The 17,050-nt window shown below is 48.4% G+C and overlaps 4 protein-coding genes and 2 non-coding genes across 6 annotated transcripts; 4 read left to right on the plus strand and 2 right to left on the minus strand.

The window, feature by feature from the left end:
* Window positions 1-1,836: 1,836 nt before the first annotated feature.
* Window positions 1,837-3,106, plus strand: J7337_009432 (uncharacterized protein; the record flags this gene model as incomplete). Its single annotated transcript, XM_044827030.1, has 2 exons — window positions 1,837-1,886; window positions 2,044-3,106. The coding sequence occupies 2 exons, from the start codon at window positions 1,837-1,839 to the stop codon at window positions 3,104-3,106; spliced, it is 1,113 nt and encodes a 370-aa protein (XP_044677624.1).
* Window positions 3,107-3,943: 837 nt separating this feature from the next.
* On the minus strand, window positions 3,944-4,043 carry J7337_009433. The gene has a single exon. It is a non-coding gene; the product is annotated as a tRNA-Leu (tRNA).
* A 136-nt stretch (window positions 4,044-4,179) lies between these two features.
* On the minus strand, window positions 4,180-4,734 carry J7337_009434 (uncharacterized protein; the record flags this gene model as incomplete). The annotated part of the gene is made up of 2 exons (XM_044827031.1): window positions 4,180-4,628; window positions 4,677-4,734. The coding sequence occupies 2 exons, from the start codon at window positions 4,732-4,734 to the stop codon at window positions 4,180-4,182; spliced, it is 507 nt and encodes a 168-aa protein (XP_044677625.1).
* A 766-nt stretch (window positions 4,735-5,500) lies between these two features.
* Window positions 5,501-5,594, plus strand: J7337_009435. The gene has a single exon. It is a non-coding gene; the product is annotated as a tRNA-Ala (tRNA).
* Window positions 5,595-6,444: 850 nt separating this feature from the next.
* On the plus strand, window positions 6,445-10,035 carry J7337_009436 (uncharacterized protein; the record flags this gene model as incomplete). The annotated part of the gene is made up of 1 exon (XM_044827032.1): window positions 6,445-10,035. One exon carries the CDS (start codon window positions 6,445-6,447, stop codon window positions 10,033-10,035), a length of 3,591 nt encoding a protein of 1,196 aa, XP_044677626.1.
* Window positions 10,036-13,581: 3,546 nt separating this feature from the next.
* Window positions 13,582-15,622, plus strand: J7337_009437 (uncharacterized protein; the record flags this gene model as incomplete). Its single annotated transcript, XM_044827033.1, has 2 exons — window positions 13,582-14,124; window positions 14,171-15,622. The coding sequence occupies 2 exons, from the start codon at window positions 13,582-13,584 to the stop codon at window positions 15,620-15,622; spliced, it is 1,995 nt and encodes a 664-aa protein (XP_044677627.1).
* Between the last annotated feature and the right edge of the window lie 1,428 nt (window positions 15,623-17,050).

Genomic DNA, 17,050 nt, shown 5'->3' on the forward strand with positions numbered 1-17,050 from the left:
TGGTAACTCAACTCGAGTATCAGTTGAGGCGCTGAGGCTTCATCTACATACATGCATGATACATACATGGATCCATGTTAGTAGGCTACAGACATGATTTCTCTTCCGTTCCGCGTTTGTCTCGGCCTCAGGCTCATTAATTCGCTACACCTACGAATCCCTAGCATTGTTTGTACCCAAGAAATGACGAATCTCGTGTCATTCTTAGCAAACCCTCGTTTGAGTCAGATCGCAAGTTTACAGCAAGATCGCCGCTCATGTCCACGCCAGCAAAGCAAACACACGCGGCACATGAACAAATCCGTGATCCCAAGAGCCTGTGTTCCTTGCATATCGTAAACACCCCGGTTGGGTCTGATGATAGAACTAGCCTAGGTCGTTGCGACGTGTAACCAGCAAAACGTTGGATAGTGAGACAAAGCCATGTCGATTCTTGGAAATGACCGAAAAAGATGCCAGAATACAAACAGAGGCAGAGAGTATGAGTATGCCCAGCGCCAATGGAACTGGACCCCTGTTATTGTTGGCTGCGGCTCAGCGAGGCAGAGCGCTTGACAGGGCTCACTTCTCGCTGTTGTTTGGTCGTTGACTCGCTGGTATTGCCGCTGAGATGAGGGGCTTGGAGATGGATCGCCTTCGTTATTCGGGGCTCGTCTCGCTATCGCTTTGAGGGGAAATGTTTTGTGATTCACGGGCTGTACTGTACCTTGTTGTCCGTTGGCTGTGTAATGCCTAGGACTTTGAGTAAGTTGTCGTTGGAGTTGCGCCTAGTCGCTAGTTCGTTCCGCTCTGTGATTCACGGTTACTAACGTCAAAAATACTGTATAAACAGCCCGTGAAATGCCCCTCTAATGATGATTTACCATCAATCTCGTACATCGCAATTCTCGTCTGACTGGTTCTTGTCAGAGAAATACCATCGTTGGCCTCACATCAGCCTCCAATTTCCCACTGGTCCGTCACATCCGCCACAAACGCTGGCCAAGGAAGGCTTGGAGACGTCTACAAAAATTACATACAAAATCGCCACTCGGATCTCTCCATTTTATTTTGTTTTCTTCTACTCCAACTTAAGAGCGACAAGTACAAGCGCCCTTGTATCTGCGGACGAAGCGGAACCGTCCCCTCTGAACAGACTCGTCTCCTTGTGCCTTGACGTGTCGCACCTTGACCAAGACAGACAAGACTGGGGGTTGATCCTGTGCTGATCAGTTCTTTTTCTTCTCTCTCGCTCTCTCCCTCCTTGAATTCTCGCTTTCTGCGCCCCTGAATTTCTTGGAAGACCTCATCGTGCTTGACCCTGATTCCAAGAATAGCCTCCATTCTCCATTTGTATATCTATCCTATCTATAGTGGCCATTTTTCTTCTTTTTTTCTTTCCCTCAAAACTAGGTTGCCTCACTTGGCGCTCCACTCATATCAAAGCTACTTAGCGCACTGGGTCCCTATAAACGCTTCGCCTTGCGCTGAGCTGACCCCTCCGGACTCGACTCAACCACTACGCTACGCTACTTGCTCAACCCTGCGAACTGAGCCACGCCCTCGAATCCATCGCTTGCTCCAGCCTTCAGCTTCAAAGTCCAATTTCTTTCAACAACTGCGCATCTCTTCCACAGGCTTCTTCACCGCCCTCACCCCTCGACATTTCTATAACATTCCTTCGCCAGTCGCTTCCGGACCTTGATCGCTTCTTTCACACAACATTGATTGTCCTTTTCCCTCTCTAGCCTCTCTCTTTTGATCAAGCAAGCACCCTTTCGCAACTGTTACACCGAAGACCGGCGCGAGCCCACCGCCACACTCACAATCCCACCAACTATGATGGGATCAAAACAAATGCCTGATCGCAAAGAGCTTCGCGATTACAACTACGCTGTCGCCGGCCAGTAAGTCTCTCGATCCTTTTCGCATTGCATATGCGCTCCTCATCAGAGCAATTTACTCTCCCTTGAGAGCGCCTCTGTCGCTCCGGCTTGGCATATTTGCGTCACAATATGCCACCCCCGCGCTTCGTCTACATCATGCTAATTTCGATGACTCAAGTGCCGGCACGCTTTGTACCCCCGATGGCGAACTATTCATCAAGCCTTGCACGCAGTCCGAGATCGATTTCTACCAGTCTGCCAATCGACGACATCCCGAATTCGCCGATATAATGCCATTGTTTATGGGATCCCTCCTACTCACCGATCCTACTGAGAAGACAATAGACGAGGCTGTTGCTGGTGTCATCTCCCACGCCGGAGATCTCAAGACGTCAAAGGAAGAAATTGTCGCTTCGGTGACCGAACAGGTTGCTCATGCTACAGCAGCGACACAACAAAAAGAGGGTGGCGCTTGGGTCCCGGCCAAGGATAACAAGATCAAGACCGATACGGCGGTTGTGCTGGACAATGCCACCTTTGGCTTCAAGAGCCCCAACATCCTCGATGTCAAGTTGGGAGTAAGACTATGGGCCGACGATGCCCCTCAACAAAAAAAGCAGCGCTTCGACAAGATCTCGGCCGAGACGACACACGGTAGCTTGGGATTCCGGATAGCAGGAATGCGGGTCTACCGCGGATCAGAGGATGCTTCAGAACTAGACGAGGAAAACTACAAGATCTACGATAAGGACTATGGACGAACAACAGTCACCCAAGAAAACGTCGTGGACCAGTTCCGAAAATTCATCTTCAACAAGAGCGCTGGCATCGATGAAGATCTCGGCAAGGCCGTTTGCGCCGCCTTCATCCGAGATCTCCAAAGAGTTGAAGATATCCTCTCACGACATGAAAGCCGAATGTACTCATCTTCGCTACTTTTCATCTTCGAGGGCGATGGTGAAGCCCTCCGAAGCGCTATTGAAGAGAACAACGCACTCATCGACGCAGAGGCAGGTATCGGCCAAGCAGCTCGAACCACCAAGAGGGTTGATAGCGGCATCGCTCTGGACGACGAAGACGAGCTGGACGAAGACTCGGACCTCGAGGCCTCCCTGCCACAAATATACTCCCTAAAACTCATTGACTTTGCCCACGCCGAATGGACCCCCGGCCAAGGACCCGACGAGAACGCCTTGACGGGTGTGAGGAGTCTTTTACGCATCTTTGAGGAGATGGCATAAATATGTTCATGGAAACGAGAAAAGGGCACCCTTTATGATCATGACAAAAACCAACGGTTTAAAATGGGGACGGATATAAACAAAGCATTTTGCTTAGACGGAAATGGAGCTCGATACCCATGTGCTAAAGGATCGAAAGGGGATCAGACCAAATGATCAAACGTAGAAAACAGCCGCGCTGCGCTGCGGCTCGGTGCAAGGCGTCCATGATGACAATTGATCCTTTACTTTTACTTTGTTCATGGAGTGTTGCTATCGACCTAACATCCTGTTAGATGTCTGGTCTTGGATTTGGCGTTGAAGGATCTGAATTTAGGTGTACAATATATATTTGCATACAGGATTAGGCTACGAGGTTATAAGTAGACCTGAGCAACCTCTACTCTTTCCACTTATACATGTGATACCTTTCGAGGCTGATATGCATGTGATACAACTACTGGAGAAGTAATGGGTAGAATTCGTCACATACGTGATGTTTTATAGAATGAAAATGTAATAGGTCTGTATAAGCTGCCTGTGTCCAGAAAACTTCATACTTAGTAGAGCAGCCCAGAAACAAGCCTTCGAGGCCCAGGCCTGCGCAAGTAAGTCTAATTAACCACAAACAAGCCGAAATGTCCAATGCCCATACTGAATCACTGTACGAGAACCGCCTAAATCCAATCAAACCCGAAGGTCAAAAAACTCCCAATTATTGTGAAGTGGAGAATACGCAGGCGCCTGTATAGAGTCGAGTTCCGCTTAGCAGCACCCATTTCAGCAAACGATAATCCATTCGCCTCTAGACTTGGAGCCAAAAGACCATCGTGAGAATGCGCAAAAAATGAAACTCATTGATGAGACTGGGACTCGAACCCAGGAGGATTGCTCCACCAGGAAATTGGTGTTAAGGTTAACCTTAACCTGGCGCCATAACCAACTCGGCCATCTCACCCAAGTCCTTCAGGACCCGCTTGTTGTGCTGGACGGCTGCGCAAAATCGTAACAAGTCGCTGGAATTTTCAAGACATAGACGAAGCCGTCTCGGTGTCTTATTTCCGTATCGTGTAAAAGAGACATGCGATGCGCGTTTAATCCTTGGACTGAATCTTGTGATCTCCAGCGACGACGTCGGCGTAAGAAGGTGGCACGCCCTGGCTTTCAGAACTACCCTCGCCATTGCTTGTCACGCCATGCTGCTGGGGCGCGGGACGAGAAGAACCACCAGCGTTCTGAGTGCCATAGTTCATGCTGTTATTGTTGTTGCTAGCACCGCCATGCTGAGGTTGAGGCTGGGGCTTGGGCTGCTGGTTCTGGGGGTGGCCGTGGCCGTGCTGATGAGGGCCTGGCGGGCACTGGACGTAGACGTAGGTAACGCGGTTACCCTCACGATCCTGTGGCAAGGACTCGTACTCGTAGGGCGGCTCAGGATATTTGGCGATGATGTACCACGCGTGGATAAGGCCGGGAATGTATGCGAGGCAGCAGAGGAGGATGTTAATGAGAGAATCGGCGCTGCAGAGACCGCACTTTACCCAGACTAAATCGATGTTAGCGATGATGCGCAACAGGGAAATGGTAGACTTACCGGGCAGTGGGGGGAAGAGAATGGCGAGGAAAGCGAGGAAGAAGTCGGCGGAACACATTGTTGCGTAGTAGAGAGCGTTCAAAACTCTTGCTTTGAAAGAAGAAGCGGTTGAGTTGAAGAATTGACGGTTGTTTGTATGGTTTGTTTGATGCGAGGAAGAAAAGAGAGCGTGTGACCTGATTGACGATGACGAAGGGTTCTTGAGAGGTTCTGCGCTACGCCATGCGAGACAGAAGCTGGGTCACCTGGAGGGTGGCGTCTCTGGGGGAGGGGCTTGCGTAAGAGGGACTGTGCAGGGAGGAAGAGGGTGCATGATTGGCTGTAGCTGAGACTCCAGTCACTGGAACCCCGCCGACAGCGACAGAATCGGGTCATCACTGAGGTTAAAGTGCTGGAGGCAGCCAAAGTCGTTTCAACGAGACATGCGTTGAAATGAGGTGATCAAGATACTCAGTAGAGGACTCATGCCTGTCGTTTTGCTGCCATACTCCAATCGAATTGCCTTCGAAGAGATAATGAAACAAGAAGTGCAGCGTCTTCTTACAATATTCTACGATATGGTTTCGCATACGTCATTCCACTTACACTCTCGTCAAGACATGAATGGATTTCAGGCAGAAGCGCAAAACCTCTGACGCAGAGACTGAATCGCTTATGCAAAGCTAAACTGTAAGTTTATTCAACTACTCACTGCCAACTCCGAGGTCAAGTAGCTCGCATAACTCATACGAGAAACTGGCTTCAACACGCATAGCCTCAGACAACCGCATGCCCTCATGGTGCAGCTTCTGCTCACCTCTCACACACAAAGTCACACATTCATCGGGCGAATGGTTTAGTGGTATAATACTCCCTTAGCATAATTCAGCCTTCTGAATAATCTGGGAGTGGTCCAGGGTTCGATTCCCTGTTCGTCCAACTTAGGTGGTTAGAACCCATCATTATCCACATTTTTTGGCAGTTTTAACTGCTCTCAAGATCACTAACATTTCAATTGTATAGCATCGCCATATCACTAAACAAATATCTTTTTTTTTCTTATGCTCTTTTACTGCTTTTCTCGCTTTATGAAAATTTTCTATTTTACTTCCTTTACTGCCCGAGTTGTTCCCGCGGCTTTGGACAGCGTATTAATAGTTCGTACTCAAGATGCCTAGTCTGAAGGCGATTTAAAGAGAAGAATAACTTGTATTTTTAAGTTTGGATTAAAATTAAATAAACGGCCCTGGAGTAAGATTAACTGTCTTTTCTAAGCAAGCCTCTCCTCAAGTTCTTAGGGAGTAAGAAAATATAAGACTTAATAAGAGGTCATTAAATAAACTTAGACTAGAATGCCTAAGTTTTTATTACTTAGGATAAGAGTCTTGGGTTTTCTTGTCTCTCCCTGGCTTCTCTGTACTAAACAGAAGCCTTTGATCCGTAGATTGAAATCCTAAGGCAGCGGAAAGCTTCAGCATATAGGTTTTCATTGAAACTTCCATGAAGCGGAATCCATATAAATACCCTCCCCCCTCCCTTGGAATTTATCTTCCGCACTTGGCCAGACCTTCTCCTCTCAAAAACGCACTTACTAGAGCTAAATAAAGTAACCAAAAGCTGTCCTAAGCTATCCTAAGCTCTTGCTCAGATTGCATAAGGCCATCATAAATTAACCTAAGTTTTTCGTAGTTGTGGCTGAGGTTGTCCAAGTTACTCGCTGACTCAGCCAATTTTTTATTCATGTTCGTCAACCTTGGGTGCTACAGCTCCTACCCAACACAACAGCAAGATGGATGACTTGGCAAATCTCGAGTTGTTATCCCTCGTTTCAAAGGTCTCTTCCGAGCTGAAGAATCATATGAACCTAGACGACAAGACGGTCGCCGAGTTTCTTATCGATAAAAGGACCAAAAGCAGCAATTTCGACGACTTTCGCGATGATCTAGCAAAGGCCCTCCCCTCGATTCCTCTCAGCCTTATAGAGAGTATCGACCGTTTAGTACTTGCTCTGCACCCTCAGTTCAAGGGAAAAGTAAAGGCCAACCACGAAGAGCATCATTCGAGAACCCTAGAGGAGAAGGAAAAGGTCTTTAGTGGGCTCGCGCTGCCGGATAAGGAGCCTGCGCGCGACGATGGATCTGGCGCATTCGACGACACACTAGCACTGTTAGAGGGTCTCGAAGGGAAGGCGAAAAAGGAGAAGTCCGCGAGAAAACGAAGTCGGAGCCCCCGCGACGATTACAAAGAGTCAAGGAGGAGGAGGAGGAGGTCGCGCTCAGGAGAACGACGAAAACGAGACAAATACCGATCGCGGTCGCGGTCGCATGAGCGAGGCGACGAAGATTGGCGTGACGGGTACCGTGATTCGCGCAAAGATCGACGAGGGCGTAGGCGGCACGAAGACGATGACGACGACCGATTTCGCAATGCTCCAGCTCCTGAAGTTGATGATTCACCGCAATTGCACAAGGTCTACGAAGGACATGTAACGGGATTGAAAGATTTCGGTGCCTTTATCAACCTGCACAATGTAAAAGGCAGAGTCGATGGCCTAGTACACGTTTCCCGAATGTCTGCTGGACAGCGCGTCAACCACCCGTCGGATTTGGTGTCGCATGGACAAAAAGTCTGGGTCAAGGTGACAAGTCTCGATAAGGATCAAAACGGCCGCGATCGCGTGGGCTTGTCAATGAAGGACGTTGATCAGTCGACTGGGGAGGATCTAGAACCACAAGCTCGAATGACAACTGGTGCCAATATGGAAGCGCTGGGAGGAGGTCCAAGAGACGGGTTTGCGGAACCAACCGGCATGCCTCGAGATAACTTGGGGCCTCCACGACGACAGAAAAAGAGAATGACTTCTCCCGAAAGGTGGGAGATCAGACAGTTGATCGCATCGGGAGTGGCCAAGGCTTCAGACTACCCTGACCTGGAAGAAGACTACAACGCGACTCTCCGCGGAGATGGCGATCTTGAGCTTGAAGAGGACGTCGACATTGAGGTTCGCGAGGAGGAACCGCCATTCTTGGCCGGACAGACCAAGCAGTCCCTGGAATTATCACCTATTCGCGTTGTCAAGGCCCCAGAAGGCTCTATGAATCGAGCCGCTATGTCTGGTACCAACTTGGCGAAGGAACGTAAGGAGCTCAAGCAACAAGAAGCCGATGCGGCCGCGAAGGACGAACCCAAAGAGAACCTGTCCTCTCAATGGCAAGACCCTATGGCTGATCCCGATAAGAGGAAGTTTGCCAGCGATTTGAGGAATGCCAGGAAGAACCAGCCCTCTGAAGATGTGCCTGAATGGAAAAAAGCAGTCATTCCAAAGGGACAGTCTCTGGGCAAGCGCACGAACCTCAGCATCAAGGAACAACGAGAGTCGCTTCCTGTATATGCATTCCGAGAGCAACTGATCAAGGCTGTTCACGAGAACCAGATCTTGATCGTAGTTGGAGAAACAGGATCAGGAAAGACGACCCAGTTAACACAGTATCTCGCTGAAGCTGGCTTTGCCAATGATGGTATCATTGGCTGTACGCAACCTCGTCGTGTGGCTGCTATGTCCGTCGCTAAGCGAGTAGCAGAAGAAGTTGGATGCAAGCTTGGTGAGGAGGTCGGATATACGATTCGATTTGAAGACTGCACCAGTCCCTCAACCAAGATCAAGTACATGACAGATGGTATGCTTCAGCGTGAGATTCTGGTAGATCCCGACATGTCGCGATACTCCTGTATCATGCTTGACGAAGCTCACGAGCGTACCATTGCCACCGATGTGCTGTTTGCCTTGCTAAAGAAGGCTCTCAAACGACGTCCCGATATGAAAGTCATTGTCACCTCAGCTACTCTCGATGCAGACAAATTCTCTGCATACTTCAACGAATGTCCTATTTTCACGATTCCCGGTCGAACATACCCTGTCGAGATCCTCTATTCAAAAGAACCCGAGTCCGATTACCTCGATACCGCTCTTGTCACAGTCATGCAAATCCATATTACTGAGCCCAAGGGCGACATTCTTCTTTTCTTGACAGGCCAAGAAGAAATTGACACGGCATGCGAAGTCTTGTATGAGAGAATGAAAGCCTTAGGGCCTAATGTGCCAGACCTCATCATTCTTCCTGTCTACGCTTCACTTCCGACAGAAATGCAAAGCCGAATTTTCGATCCTGCGCCCCCTGGCAGCCGTAAGGTTGTCATCGCCACCAATATTGCAGAGACTTCCATTACTATCGACGAGATTTACTACGTCGTCGACCCAGGTTTCGTCAAGCAGAACGCTTACGACCCCAAGTTGGGTATGGACTCTCTGGTAGTTACACCAATTTCTCAGGCCCAGGCAAACCAAAGAGCAGGACGAGCAGGGCGAACTGGACCTGGAAAGTGTTTCCGTTTATACACAGAGGCGGCTTACCAGTCTGAAATGCTGCCGACTAGTATTCCCGAAATCCAGAGGCAGAACTTGTCCACAACAATCCTCATGCTCAAGGCAATGGGCATTAACGACTTGCTTCACTTTGACTTCATGGACCCGCCCCCTATCAACACCATGCTTACAGCATTGGAGGAGCTATATGCCCTCAGTGCCCTCGACGACGAGGGTCTGCTCACTCGGCTGGGGCGAAAGATGGCCGATTTCCCTATGGAACCTTCCCTAGCCAAGGTGCTTATCGCGGCTGTTGATCTAGAATGTGCGGATGAAGTCCTCAGCATCGTGTCGATGCTTAACATCCCAACCGTCTTTTACCGCCCCAAAGAGAAGCAGTCTCAAGCAGATCAAAAGAAGGCCAAGTTCCACGATCCTCACGGCGACCACCTAACCTTCCTCAACGTCTACAACTCATGGAAGCAGAGCGGTTACTCAGCACCCTGGTGTTTCGAGAACTTTATCCAAGCGCGTTCCATGCGTCGCGCAAAAGACGTCCGCGATCAAATCGTCAAGATCATGGACCGCTACAAACACAAGATCAAGTCCTGCGGCCGCGACACCGAAAAGGTCCGCCGGGCCCTCTGCGCAGGCTTCTTCCGCAACGCAGCGCGCAAGGATCCCCAGGAGGGCTACAAGACCCTCATCGAGGGCACTCCCGTGTACCTGCACCCGAGCTCCGCGCTCTTCGGCAAGCAGGCCGAGTGGGTCATTTACCACGAGCTCATCCTCACGAGCAAGGAGTACATGCACTGCACCACGAGCATCGAGCCCAAGTGGCTCGTGGAGGCGGCTCCGACCTTCTTCAAGGTCGCGCCGACGGATAAGCTGAGCAAGAGGAAGAAGGCGGAGAGGATCCAGCCGCTGTATAATAAATTTGCTACCGAGGATGATTGGAGGTTGAGTGCGCAGAGGAAGGGCGGAAGAGGAGGTGGTGGTGGTGGTACTTGGGGTTAATGTCTAGACCTTAGTCCTAAGGGATGAAAATATTTAGGTAACTTAGCCTAAGCTTAGGAGAGTCTTTTCTAAGTTTATTTGGCACTCTCTTCTAAAGTCCTGTGTTTTCTTGCTTCCGAGGATAAATACTAGAATGGGCGTTGGGGCATTTTATGGATTTAAGCAAATTGAGACTTGTATTTTAAATGAATCACACTACAGAAAGAAAGGGGAAATTGGATGCTCAGAGAAAAGGCTTATAGAAGATTTTTAGACCTAATACATGTGATTATAGCATATATGCTGTTCCTGTTCCCGAGTATTAACGTGGATTTGATTGCTAACCTAGGTGTCTGTCCGTACTTTCTGGCCTACCCTGTATGTCTCAATATAAGGTGCTTACTCTGTCAAGACCATGAGATCGAAACGGTAAGTACTACGTATCTATCAGGAAATAACCAACTCTTGAGAAGCCCGACAGCAACAAAGACAATAACAAAATGGTAGCAAATGCGATAGACCATTATCAGCTAAGACGTAACCGTCTATTTAGACATATCCTCAAATACCTTACAAAAGGACTTAGGGTCCGCCATAATGCCTTGAAGAAGCTACCTTATCTAGCTTATATGCCTTTTCAGTTATACGGCGGCGACGAAGCCGAGCTGTAGTCTTTAGGTGTTCGATATTGGAAGTTTTTACATGGATGTTTCCTCCAATCAAAGACTTGAATCTGTATTACTTAACCACAAGTCTCTTGAATGTCTACCTAGCTTCGCTTGCGAACCGACATCGTGTATTCCGTACGGAGTAGTCTAAGGCTTATCTAGCCTGATCTCTTGGTTAGGCCAACTCCAATGTTCTAACTTCTAGCGCTTCCGGAATCAGTCGCCGGCGCGTTTCAGCATGCGAAGACAGCTTCAGACCTTCCCCCGCAGGCCGCCGTAAAGGATTTTTACGGTATCAGCCCATTTGCGACTCATGCAGCTAAAATTCTCTTCAGCTGTGTCTGCAAGACGAGTCGTGAGGGTCAACGATATGCAGGTGCTTGTACCAGAACTGCCTAGTCTGTACTAACCAGCTGTTTCAACGCTTTGATACACTGACAGACACGACCAACGCCATAAGAAAAAGCCGCAGCAATATCTGATACCGGCGCATGAAGATTGAATCTGTGCTTGACTGGTAGACCCTTTACACATTCTGATAGAGTCTGTGCAACGAGGGGAACAAGACGCATGAATAACAAAAAGCACAAACCACCAGGCCCAGGTCCGAGCAAGCCAATAATCAGGGGATGGGTCCTATATTCGATTGGCGAATGCAACCAAGCACGCCTGGATGATGGGGTAGATTATCCGAGGTGCCACTGCAGCTGCCAGATGACATTCGCCAGTCGCGTGAGCAATAAAAAGTAAATTAATTCAAATCTTCAAGACCAGCATCCCTGGGTTCTACGTGCAGATGTCAAAGAACATTGGAGGGAAAAAGCAAAAAAACACAGCCTTGCACCGAACGAGACCAAATTGCCGGGTTAGTCGCTCGACGCTCTACAGGGATCAATATTGAAGAGGACCAACAGGGCCAGTCATGACGGTGTGGGCACTAATTCTATCGTATTCACCCCAATCTGTTCAACGGCCCGACGCGGTTCGGCGTGTTATTTTTGGTTGACAGCATTTGCATTCGTGAGGAATTTGGAATGACGATGGGAGAGAAAAAGATGGTGACGGATGGCAATGGCATGCATCGGCTCTCTTTGCATCGTCATTACCATGTTGAGCTGGATGATTGACGCAGGGATGCACCTTGGCCTGTCGATCATGTGGCTTGAACCTTTCGGCCAGAGGTCACGTAATCTCTGTTGTTTAAGTCTATCTTTGAGGGAAGGGGAATGTCAAAAATGGAAGTTCGATTTGATGATATATAATCATGAAGAGTTGGGTAGGCAACGCAATTAGTGAGAGTGTCACTGTTTAATTTATTTTAATTGAACAGAATTAAAAACAAGGGTCATTGATGCAACCTCGATGTTTCAGATGAATTGTCAATTGCAACTCCACCACACTCTTGCATGTGGTTTTTCTCTCTCTGGCTCTCTCGTTAGTGGCAGGGCGGCCTATCCTTGTCGATCCTCCTTGATTAACGTCTCCCAAAGTGTTTGCATCAATCTGCATAAAACCGACCTCAATCTCTGTCGTCATCATTTCCCAAGACCACGTAACCTTTTTAACGCCTTTAAGGAACAGAATTTGAACGGGAGTACCTATTTCCTGTAATCGGAGAAAAGAGCCAGAAGGGGAAGAGAATAAAAAAAAGACGTTGGCTCTTGACTCAACTTAGAGTACAATGACATGACATGACATGGCAACGAAATGGGTCCGCGTTGTCGGATCGTAGATCGCTAGCTTGCTCTCTCTTCTCTTCTTCTTTGGAGGCTTCCTCTTTTGGGCGGCCAGCCCGGAAACGGATCGACGCCTCTCGTTAGCCACCGCAAGCTCTGGACCGATCCGCTGGTGGTTCAGTTGTTAGCTTCGATAGTTTGTCTCTCAGTCAACAGGGTCCGAGAGGCAAAGGCAAAGTCAGTGAGTGAGTGAGGAGAGAGTGTCTTATGATAAATGGATTTATCATCAATGCATGTTGAACCCCTGCAAACTCAAAACTCAATGCAAGTCTTCAGCTCGTTCAAGGGGGACAATAAAACACCGGAACCTCCACAGCGAATTTTGGCGTCAAGCCTTGTGCAGTATTTTTTCCAGTTGACGGGGCAGGCATGGATATCTTCCGGAAAACATGTGCTATCTGCACGCTGCATTTCTGCAGCGCTAAGGAGGGGACCCAGCATTGCAGAAGCCACTGGGACTGGGTTTCTTTAGTGGCTTTTCGGCCAAGGATTTGCTCGAACCCGACTTGGCTCGCCCCCGCAAGCTCGCCTTAGTAGCCTGTGATTGATCCACTGAATTGCATGAGGTAGGTAGCGTAGCGACCTGAGAGTGAGAGTGAAAGTGAGAGTGAGCGAGTCAGTCCTGGGTGCCTTCCTCTCTTCCATTCGGTTGCGACCCGAGCTGGGCCTGGTACCGTGGTATTAAGCGATCGTGGGCTGCTCCTGCTCCGCGACTCGCGATTGAACGAGGGTCCTAGTTGTTGCTTTACCTGGGCTGCTCTTACCTTTTCCTGTTGTTCTAACTTGTCTTTGCGCTCAGGTCCCATTCTTTCCTTCTTTCCTTTCTTCTCTCGTCTTCCATCCAATCCAATCTGATAACTTACAACCTCCCACCAACACCTCACCTCACCCACTAACTATGGTCTTCTAAGCTTTACACTGTCGCTCTCAACATTAACAACTCTTGGTCCTTTTCTCTCACTGAATGAGAGCACAAATACTCAAATTTTAATTATCTTCTTTTTTTTCTTCTGGCGCGCTATAAACATCAATCAGCAACTGTTATAATAACCCGTTGCGCTTGTGTCGCACAATCGCATTACATTCCACCACTCCCGAGACATAAAGCAACAACCCGACTTGTCCGTCTCCTTTTTGTGGAGGGGCATAATATTTGAGACAAGATGCCTACAATCAACGCTCTTCGATCATTCGAACCTCCTCCTATTCCATCTCTACCCGATTTTGATCGTCGTCGTTCCACAACATCGACACTCTCCAACAACAACTCCGATTCTGTCACCTCATCTCTGCGGGGTCTTCAAGCACCACCCAAAACCAGCAGAGCAAACCGCCCCAAGAGTGCTAAATTTTCATCCTACCGCTTGCGCAGCAATTCAGGCCTTTCACTCCACACCAATGAGGACATTCTGAGACAATATACCGACTACCACCCTGATGGCACACCGCGTGCCGGCATGTATAGCAACGGACTGGGCCAGTGGTCGGGCGAGAGGTTGAGGAGCATTGACTCTGTTACATCGTCCAGAAGTCAAAGATCCAGTATCGCTTTCACTGAGTCGGATGGTTCCGGCGAATTGCCTATTCCTGATCTTGTTGGACGGGAGATGTTTGATATGGTCATGGCCGATCATGCTGCCAGTGGTCAATTATGGAGATTCGCCGCCAATCGAGGACTTGGTCAGAATGTTGATTACCTCATGAAGGTAAGATGAGCCGACCAGATATCGCACAGATTCTAATCATGAGCAGATTCGCGACTATATCCAATCCCTGGAGCAGGTTGTCATTCAACTCTCGACAATATCAACTTCGTACACATCCATCACCGCAACATCACCAATTAATCTGCCCTCCCCTATGTCCAAGGCTCTCAACACCAACATCAAACATCTCACAACATCACTTATTCCCAGCCTGGAAAACATGTTTCTCGAATCTAAAACCTATATCGAGCAGCGCATCGTCAGAGAAATCTTCCCCGATTTTGTCAAACAGCAACTATCTCAGTGTACTAGTCTGGCTCTCTCCCTCGACGCAGAAGGTGACTCACCACCAAACCCATACCCGGGCCTCAAGGGATCATTTTGTTTAAGTGACCCGTCGCGATCCGGAAACCCTATTGTCTTTGCTTCCGACGAGTTCGAGGAACTGACAGGATATGCACGAAATGAGGTTTTGGCACACAATTGCCGCTTCCTTCAGGGGCCACAAACTGACCGAGACGCAATTGCCAAGATGCGCTCCGCGATCTGGCGCAACGAGGAGTGTACAGAATTGCTTCTCAACTTTCGCAAAGATGGGACGCCTTTTTGGAATCTTCTGTTCCTGTGCCCTCTTCTCGACACTGCTGGTAAAACAAAGTTCTTTATGGGTGCCCAGATAGATGTCTCGTCCTCGCTGCACGACACTCATGATGTTCTCAAGGTTTTGTCGTACGGTGCTGCGGAGGAAGAGAAGACACCTGAACGGAGCAACTCTCGCTGGGCTAGCGATGGATCTCAAGGCGAGCCTGAAGCGGAGGAAGCCCTGAGTGTCAAGAACAACCAATACAAGACAACAAAGATGTCTGGATTCTTCAAAGCGTTCAAGAAGCCGCCTCCTCCTCCTCCACTGTCGCCGCCATTGAGCCCACGCCGCAGCTCGGATAGACCACGGTCATCAGCTGGACCCACGATACTGGACAAGACCTACAGTACACGAACCGTTATCAGGAGATTTTCTAATCAGCCAGAAATGCTTATGACAACATACGCCCGTTACATGATCCTCGAGCATGTTCCTTCATACCCAGCATCCTTGGGTGCAATGCCTCTCGACCAGGAGATGAAGTATCCACCCAAGTTGTGTGTGTCTTTCTACTCTAAAGAGATGCTCGATGCTCTTGATCTGGGCATGTCGGCGGAGGCTATCATTGGCAAAGATATATTTGACATTTTCACTGAGCAATCTACGCTGCCATCGGTTACCAAGGCATTCAAGTCGACAGTCCGAGATCTCGTTGTCCGCGATGGCAAATCCGTCTCGTTGGATCTTGCACTTGCAAACCACATCCCTCGTCGCGCCAATATGACAAGGACGTTGAGTGGTGATAGTGGGGAAGCATCACCGAAGAAGCCAGCCAAGATGATGAGCCATTGGACACCTCTCAAAGATACTGAAGGATATGTCAAGTATGTGGCAATGATTGTGTCGCCAATTTAAATATATGATGAATGGAAAGACGAAACGATATAGTATACGGGCGACGGATAAAGATTTGGTCTTTGTATTGTATCAGGGGATGTTTGAAGATTATTATACCTGTATGTACTCTTAACGACCAAGAGAATGAAGTAACGACTATAATTACTACAATGAATTGTTTCAGCATACCAAGCTCTCCTCCACTGAACTTGATATGGCAGACTTCTTCATGGACTTGTATGAATCATACTCTTCATTGACATACAACCTAAACAACGCACCGTAGTCCGCGTCACGCTCCAAAAGCAGCCTCAGATCGCCACAGCTCAGCAAGCCTACGACGGAAATTCCAGCGACGGTACACCAACACAACGACAATAAAGGGGTAACCACTTCCGACCTGTTCGCCCTATAAATCTCCGACGACGGTGCGTGATCTATGGCGTTTGGGTTATCAGGGCCGAGGGGGAATAGCCGGTATTGTTTCTGTTGGCCACTGGTTTTGGCAGGCCGTGGGCTAGGGACTGTAGTCTGATGGCCTTGGTTGAGTAGGGTTGGTCGCGTGCTTGTAGGAGATAAGACACATTTGATGAATTATTGCTTCCTTTGGTCATAGTGTTTCTTGGAAGGTTCAAGTATTAAAACTAGTCACAGGCTACTTTTGAGATTTTAAAGGCACGGGAAATATTCAGTCTGAGTGAGTGTCAAGACATTGATGATCGACTCAACATGTTCTCTGCTTCGCCTTGTCTAGGCCCTGGCTTTAACAAACGCTTTTCATAAAGTTTGGAAGAGACGAAATAATGCTATTTTCTTATGATCTAGGCGCTGTGGTTATCCGTCATGTCGCTATTTGCTACGTTAGGCGTATGACTTCATGGACTATAGGAGTTATTGGGAACAAACAAGTGCTTCGTTGGTGTTCAAGCTGAATTCAACAAGTGTGATTGGAGCAGGTGGTAAATTATCCCGGTTGTTTGTTCGATCATTAGTTCTGCCAACGTTGATGCTTAGATAGCCTTTGGCATAGTGTATACGGGAAGCTGCATATGTTTGCTAAGGATCATCCTATTTTGTGACACAAACACTAACTTCTTGTGGCATCCATGATTATCTGGAATAGAAAATGTCATATCACTCCATGGATCTGTGAACGTAGTGATATTAAATCTCTTCACATCAAGCATAGATTCTCCGTATTTGATAGTATCTCAGCAGGACATAGCTCTTGTATCTTAGAGCGCCACGTGTGGTCAAGACATATTTCTGGTCCTTATTGACCGCTTCATTGGTGTTAATGAGTTTCTGTCATTCTGAAACTCATAAATGATCTAGACTTTCTCATCCATATCGTCAACTCAACTAGATCTGCAGCTCGCCTATAATCACAAAGAACAAGGACGCCACAGGATGGAACTATTGATCTCAATTCTGAGAAATGTAGTC

Source organism: Fusarium musae, chromosome 7 (assembly GCF_019915245.1).
Source record: "Fusarium musae strain F31 chromosome 7, whole genome shotgun sequence".
NCBI lineage: Eukaryota > Fungi > Ascomycota > Sordariomycetes > Hypocreales > Nectriaceae > Fusarium > Fusarium musae.